Source organism: Anomaloglossus baeobatrachus, chromosome 6, assembly GCF_048569485.1.
Source record: "Anomaloglossus baeobatrachus isolate aAnoBae1 chromosome 6, aAnoBae1.hap1, whole genome shotgun sequence".
In the NCBI taxonomy this organism is placed as follows: Eukaryota; Metazoa; Chordata; class Amphibia; order Anura; family Aromobatidae; genus Anomaloglossus; species Anomaloglossus baeobatrachus.
Window position 1 is genome coordinate 467707573 of NC_134358.1, and position 8419 is coordinate 467715991.

Sequence of the window (8419 nt, forward strand, 5' to 3'; positions counted from 1 at the left end):
AATTATATACGTATGACATTTGCAAAAGGAACTATCCCTCAATGTGATATATTACGGCAATAACATGTTACAGTCTCACTGCCGAGCTGCGGGATCTAGACACCACAGCGATTCTCTGAACTCTATACATCCAGCGTCATATCTCGTTCGTACAGAATAAAATTCACTTTGACTTTGTCAATTGATTTAAGTGTGTTTGATCCAGCAAACAATTATCTATAAAGTTTGGGGGCTCCTCATCTGATGCCAGAGATAAACATGAATACATGAATACTGAGCAAAGGATGATCATTTTATGATTAGGATAAGTCGTACTGTAGCTATCTAGCAGCTGATTATTAGAGATGGGCGAATAGTGAAATATTTGAGTTCGGATTATTCGAGCCAAATAATTTCTATTATTCGTATATTCGGCACAAATAACAAACCCAATGCAAGTCAATGGGAAACTCTAATAATTTACAGGAGGACCTTGGAAGGTCTGGGTGGGCTGTAAAAATGCTGAATTGGATGGAAAAGTGTTGGAACTGATTGGGAACAGCATGAGGAAGGTACCTGAATACATTTCTGACTCACATTTAGTTTCTGGGAATAATGTTGTCAGAGTAGTATGTGGATTAAAAGCATGAAAATAACACTTATTGAGATTCCCTGTCACACAGCTTCGGTCACACTACTTCTGGGACAGTTTATTAGATCTCATACATATTCACTACTTCCCATGACCACCCTCTCTGTTGTCATCTGTGAATGGCAGCAGTCAGACTGACAGCGTCTCTGATTGGCTGCCCTCACAGTAGCTGTCTGGGTCCCAAAATGGAGTGTAAACAAAAATAAAATGTCAGAGGGTCCCCCGTATATGGATACCCAGCACAGATAAAGCAGACAGCTACAGGCTGCAGCCCTCAGCTGTGTGCGATATCTTGGCTGTGTGTTAAAATAAGAGAGATCCCTTGCGCCTTTTATTAAGTTATTTAATTATTATTTTTTTTTTTAAATGTGCGGTTGCCCCTAATTTTGATACTCAGCCAAGATAAAACCGACAGCTGGTGGCTGGTATTCTCAGGTTGGGGCCCCCCAGCCTAAAAATACCAGCCTGCAACTGCACAGAATTGTTACACCGTTAGATGCGACAGTTACAGTGTTTTACCTGGCTCATCCTAATTTCTCTGGTACATTGGCATTTGGGATAATATAAGAGGTTGATGACAGCTGTGATTTGTCAAAAAATATCGCAGCTGCCATCAAGCCCTGGATTAGTAATGGCGAGGGGTCTATGACACCCCCATTACTAATCCTGTTAGTCAAAAGCTAAAAAAATGAAAACACAGAAAAATCCTTCATTTTAAATTAAAAAAACACACCCTCTTCACCAATTTATTAACCCTAAAAACACCCCTGCAGGTCTGATGTAATCCACATGAGGTTCCACGATGATCCCAGCACTGCAACATCCAGAGTCTGCAGTGACCAATAACATGACCAATCACGTCAAACTCCGACTTTTTAAAAATTGTGTAAATAAACATTTAAAGAAAAAAAAAAGTTCAGTCCCCCAATCTTAATACCCAGCCAAGATAAAGCCAACAGCTGGGGGTGGTGTAATCAGGCCAAGCAGGCCCATGGTTAGTAGTCCCCCCAGCTTAAAAATAGCAGCCCACCACTGCACAGAATTGTTGCATCTATTAGATGCGACAATTCCAGCTCTTTACCTGGCTAAATTGCCCTGGTGCTGTGCAATTGAGGTAATTTTAGGAGGATAATGACAGCTGTGATTTGTCAAAAATCCCAGTTGCCATTAATCCCTGGATTAGAAATGGGGAGGGATCTATGAGACCCGCAATACTAATCCTGTAAGCAAAAAGAAACACAAAGCACAAAGAAAAATCCTTTTTTAATTTATTAACCTCCAAAACACCCAGATCCGAAGTATCCAAACCACGACATCCCATGACAATCCCAGCTCTGCTACATACTGAAGTCGCAGCTCTCAGGCACATTAGAGAACATGACTGCCCGCTGTGACTTCAGACAGACACTGACTGAGCCACAGCTGTGAGCGGTGATGTTTACCTGCTGTCATAGCTGGAGGTTCCCACAGTACCCCAACAGTGACTGATTTGGTGTATATGTCCTGCACCAAATCTGCATCCCCAGGTAGTGTTGATGCCAACTCTGCCTTCCAGTAGTTGGTTCAGCCTTTTATACTTTGCAACTGTGCCACAGTTGTCAGCTGACTCAGTGCTCCCTGCTAATTCTTCATTCGAGGAAACGCACTCCTTACTATCTGGTTCCGATCAGCTCTGATTTACCAGCAGAAGGTGATGTAAGTCTTCAAACATTGTACAACACGAAACATAGATATCTTCTGCTGGCCAACCTCTTACAACAATATGGCTGCACTTCTGTTTGTCATTTTGTGTCAGCGCTTGTATGAGTATTGACAGTAATGTGTTTCTTCTTTTAGAATGCAAGCGTGCCTACTGTGGGGATGGCTATCGGCAGGAAGGTGTGGAAGAATGTGATGGAAAAGACTTTGGCTACCAAGCATGCAGAACATATCTACCAGGGTATGTAGAACCAAACTTCCACAATTTTACTAAGAATGGGGCTGGGGATATAGACTGACGTGTCGCATGACAGTAATTCTCAGATCAAAAAGATTTGTGAATCTTGCTGTTGTGTGATTGTTTTAGAGCTACGATTTTGTTGTAAAAAAACAAACAGTCAAATTGCATTCAGGTTGCAGTCGCATGTGATTTTGCAAGAAAATCATTTTTCGACCTAAGACAAACCTCTTGTAGTCCCTACTCTATGATGTGCTAATCTGGTTTGATGCTTCTTTCTTTTACTAACAATGAACTGTGGACACATAGGTTTGCTCCTTCACATGTATGTATTAAGTAAAAGCAAAATTGCCAGGGGAGTTCAAATTGCACTAGTTATTCTTCCCCACAAATACGCAGCAATTTAAAGTACAATACAAGTAAAGGGTTTTTCAAAATTACATTCACACATAATGGGAAAAAAATAAAACGATAATGAAATCATGATGCTGATTTGAAATCTGCAGCATAATGATTCATGTGCGAATTTTCTTTGTGGATTTCACCCTATTTAATGGTTAGTAATGGAGTAGAGTGAAATCCACAGCCAAATCTGCAATGAAGTCTGAAAGTTTCAGATGTTGACCCTGTCTGCCAATCAAGGCCTCTTTCACACGTCAGTATTTTGCATCAGTGTGTCATCAGTATTTGGATGCCAAAACCAGGAGTATCTCCAAAACACAGAACAGGTGTCAGTCTTTCAATTATAGCGCCATAAGTTCCACTCCTGGTTTTGGCATCCAAACACTGATGAAACACTGATGCAAAATACTGATGTGTGAAAGAGGCCTAAAGGGAATCTGTTAGCAGGTTTTTGCAATGTAATCTGAGGACAGCATGCTGTAATGGTTAACACACAGATTTTAGCGATGCGTCTCTTATCACACAGTATGCTGTTGTTGACCTGCAATGTTTGTTTTAGCTTCAGGAGATTATCATTGCTGACTAGGTCAGCTAGAGGTCAGCTAGTGTAGCCCACCTCCGGCTGTGATTAACAGTGCATTGTGGGGTGGGCGGGGCAGCTTCCTTGGCTATGCTGCATTGTTAAGACTAAAAACTCTCAGTCATAACTGCTGCGACCAGTAAATTAAAAGAGTGGTTCACCCATATTTTTTACTGTCTAGTTCGATATTATATTGAGAAACAATGTTTCTCTCAAATACCTTGTGTTGGCAATAGTGCCTGTGAGAGGCACTATTGCAGACCGCTGTTCCCGATCCAGTGAGGTCACCGTCAAGTGCCGCACACGTCACATCCCTGCGGCCAGCTGCAATCTTCCTGACTCACTGGGCTCTGGGCGGTGTTTCACCGCCTGTCACAGCGCAGCGCGTCTCCTGCTTGCAGCGTTCTGCTGTGAGGGAGGCGGGAGGAGGGAGCAGAGAGCAGATGGGCTGTGACAGTGGTGAAACACCGCTCACAGCTCAGTGAGTCAGGAAGATTGCAGCCGGCCGCACGGATGTGACGTGTGCGGCACTTGACATGACCAGAACGTCACCAGAGCGGGGAATAGCGGTCTGCAATAAACAAATGTGGGTGAACCACCCCTTTAAGTGTTACATCTTTGGATTCAGGATCTCTTTGCCTACATTTTGCTGCTCTCAGATGAGGAAGCAAAACCTGCTGACAGATTCCTTTTAATTGCAGGTTTGCACCAAATTTGCAATGGAAGTTTTCTGCAATGAGTAAACATGTCCTTATTACCTACATACAGAATAGATGATAAATGTATAAGTGCTGAGGCCCCTACTGATCCCCCATATGAATGGAGCAATTGCAAGCATGTAAAGGAACAGAGGATACAGATGCTCACTACCTCCCCAGGTGGATAGAGGATAAATGTTGTTTATGAGACAATAACAATCTTTCTGGATTATGTTACAAGGAATATTAGGATCCACAACCCAAAAGGCAGTAGAGGCAATGTAGGGTAATGTAGGTAGGGCAGCTAGAATATATACAGTACATATCCATGTCTGATATTGGGGGTTTTTCTTTTATCTTTTCAATAGATCATATGGACAACTACGATGCACAACTTATTGCTACATTGACTCCACACAATGTCGATATTTCACATGAGAAAGAAGTGGAAAGATAGAATGATTCACGGTGTCACACATACATCAGGTGCTATCGTACAAGAAATTCAACAAGACTTAGCAAATTGCTAAACTTATAGTCTGAGTGAAGGAATAATCTGCTGCTGATGGCTGCTTAAGAATCGTTACAATTATATTTGACTGGAAGAAATTGGACCACTGCATCCTGTCTTAAAAGACCATGCCAAGCAAAACTTGCCAGCGAAGCCTGTGCATGGGAAAATCACTGCAGGACTAACTGCTGGGACAGCAAATTTAACTCTTTGGGAATATTTTATTAATAAGACAACATTACCTCGACTTAGCACTGTTATATGTGGAAATCAAACTTTTTTTTTATTTTGTTCTTTTTTCTGCCAACTGAAAGTGTGAAAACCAAACCTACTCGGACTTGTCTTGTTTGCAAAGAACTCTAACCTCTTAATAAGAATAATAATGTGAAAATGGACCGTACTGTATGGACTTTGTCAATTAGATTCGTAGAGAAAGAGATCATGCGGCTCCTTGTTATCGTGCACAGACAGTAATCGAGAAGACGAGGAATGGAAATACTCGGAAGGAAAGCTGCATGGAGCCGAGAATCAGGGCCTTGTCGTTTCATGTGGTCAAGTTGGACAAAATGTTGTAGACCAAAGACTTGAATTTTATGACGCAAAAGTGTAATGATGTTACCAGTTTCTTAACCCACATAATAGAACTAGGGGGCAAACATTAAATATATAGGGCAAAGCAGCAGAGAATTAAGAAATGTTAACTGTTAGGTAAGAATTTGAATTATTTAGGTGAATGAAATATTTTATAACTAGCCGTATGTATATAAGTATTTGCACCCAGCAAATAGTTCTAACTATCTTTCCTTTGATGCTTAAAATGATTGCAGAGAGCTGGAGAGCTGACAATAAGAGTCAGTAAACTGATATCAGTAAAGGGGTTGTCAAGGCCTTGATTTATAAAAATTGGGTCATCATCTGCTTTCTTTCCAAAAATAACAACACTCTTGTCCATAGGTGGCTCTACCCACGACCATGAGTGGTACCATTTCTGGAAACAAAGTTGACCCTATTTTTCTAATCCTGGGCAAGTGATTTAAAATTTTGCTCTTTTTGTTATTCCCCCTCCATTTTCTGTATGTCTTGTTGCTCCAGTCCTTCAACTCTTTCAATTTTATTTTTGCTCCTCACTTTAGCCTATGTACTAGTCACATGTTCTGTAGTGTTGTCATCATTTTGTATAGTTTGGCGTCTGTTTGTCAGGTACCAAATATCTCTGTATTGTGCATATGCTGTGTATCTGCTATTTGGTGTACATGCTGCCTGTTCAATGAACATTTATTTATCCAGTATTACAAGGTTTGACTTGACTGAAGAGCTCTGGACTGTTATATTTAGACTTTCAAACAAATGTTCCAATCCCTGCCTGATCTCACCACAAATGAGTCAGTTTACAGACACAAGTTGTAAAATTTGTAATAGCAGGTGAAGAATTGATGTGCATGTGTTTACTGATTTGGTGATACCATAAGCATCTAAACAACAAATCAAAAAGAAATGAAATGCAAAGAAAATGCATTAATATATGTAGTGTTTGTATGCATTGACGTCTTTGTATCAAATGGAATCTGCTTTACCTGCATGCCCTTGACCTTGGAACTCCCCAATAAAAGAAAACATGCTGCTGTATCAAACACGTTTGTGTGTACTACATACTATATAATAAAATTACAAAAATCTAAGTCCCAGATAAATGGTTTGGGCTGTTCATCTCTTTTACCCGATTGTATATATTTAAAGGCTGTACTTCTTCTCAATTACATTGACCCACTGACTTCAAGATTAAGCGTCTGACTCGTTCATCGAACAGGTGTGAACAGGTGCTAGCTGTAAACACAATATAACTATAAAATACATACAGCTGCACTCTAAAATGCTAAATTTGAGAAAAAAAGATACGTAGCTTATATATTGGCCAATGCATGTAAGCCCGGTCACCACGGCAAGGTGTATCTCAATATACCAGAACCCTAACTCAAATGCCTCAATATAACGTCACCTATACCTTGTCGCTGGTTACCAGGCTCACATGCATTGGCCCATACATAAACTAAGTATCTCTTTATTTAAATATTCCTATAGCAGTAATACAATACAAAAGTAACCTTATTCATTGCTACCATTCTAGAGTGCAGCTGTATGTATTTTTTAGTTATATTGTGTTTTCAGCTAACACCTGTTCACACCTGTTAGATGTGCGGATCAGTCTTTTTGATATATATGTATGGCATTTCTTTCTGATTGAGCACTCCGCCCTGTAACCAAGCTGTGTTCATTCCCCTTTATAGCTGGATCCTAGCTTCCCAGACATGTAGGTTTTTAACCCAGATAGAGGCATTTGAGTTAGAGTCCCGATATAGTGAGATATACCTTGTTGTTGGTTATCGGGCTCACATGCCTTGACCAATACATAAGCTAAATATCTCTTTTTTTAAATATTTGTTTAGCAGTAATGCAATACCAGAGTTCCCTTATTCATTGTTAGCATTCTACAGTGCAGCTGTATGTGTTTTGTAGTTCAAAATGAAGAGTATTATGATATTTATGGAGTTACTCGGTTGTACACAATCTATTTATTAATTCAATTGTGGAAGGGAACAAAAGACAATTGGGGGGTGGGAAGAAAACAAACAGTGGCAAACAAAACAGACAAATCGTGCCAGAGCCAGTGAGTGATTTAGCTTATCCCACAGCTGGATTCACAGCCACACAGCTCAGTACCATTTTATAATCTCATCCATGTTTTTGCTTATGATCATGCCCTAAACACAAACAGAAGCAGGAATCCATCTGTGTGTACAATATGTAAGACACATCATAACAGTTAGGCTCCACCCATTAGCTTATAGAGAACTTAAAAGGATTTTCCCACAAAGTACATGCAATAGATCTTGGAATTAAAATAAGTACCACTATTATATATGTTAAAAAATGTTCCTGTGCTGAAATAATCTTATATATATGCCCCTGCTATGTACTGTGTAATTGCCGTGTCTCACTGTGCAGGAACATGGTCTGAACATACCAAAGCTCCTGCCTCTAACAGCAACGACTGGCAAACCCACCAATCACTACTGTTAGTTTCCTAAATGCGGCTGTGAACTGGCCTAAACATTAGTTTGAGCGGCCATTGGATTCCTTGCAACAAAAACACAGGAAGCCAATCGGTTCGTGTGACCAGCTCTAAAGCGGGCTTTACACGCTACGACATCGCTAATGCGGAGTCGTTGGGGTCACGGAATTCGTGACGCACATCCGGCCGCATTAGCGATGCCGTTGCGTGTGACATCGATTAGCGATTTTGCATCGTTGCAAAACAGTGAAAAATCGCTAATCGGCGACACGGGGGTCCATTCCCAATTATCGTTACTTCAGCAGTAACGAGGTTGTTCCTCGTTCCTGCGGCATCACACATCGCTGCGTGTGACGCCGCAGGAGCGAGGAACGTCTCCCTACCTGCCTCCCGGCCGCTATGCGGAAGGAAGGAGGTGGGCGGGATGTTACGTCCCGCTCATCTCCGCCCCTCCGCTGCGATTGGGCAGCGGTTCAGTGACGTCGCTGTGACGCCGCACGGACCGCCCCCTTAGAAAGGAGGCGGTTCGCCGGTCACAGCGACGTCGCCGGACAGGTAAGTATGTGTGACGGCTCTGGGCGATGTTGTGCG

The 8419-nt window shown here is 41.4% G+C and overlaps 1 protein-coding gene across 2 annotated transcripts in view; it reads left to right on the forward strand.

Moving 5' to 3' along the window:
* Positions 1 to 6389, forward strand: part of COLQ (collagen like tail subunit of asymmetric acetylcholinesterase) — a 153677-nt gene extending 147288 nt beyond the window's left edge. For both annotated transcript variants that reach the window (XM_075316675.1, XM_075316677.1), the window contains 2 exons: positions 2468 to 2570; positions 4616 to 6389. In XM_075316675.1, the coding sequence (XP_075172790.1) occupies positions 2468 to 2570; positions 4616 to 4685 (173 nt within the window). In that variant the 3' untranslated portion in view covers positions 4686 to 6389. The remainder of the gene's footprint in view (positions 1 to 2467; positions 2571 to 4615) is intronic.
* Positions 6390 to 8419: the final 2030 nt, after the last annotated feature.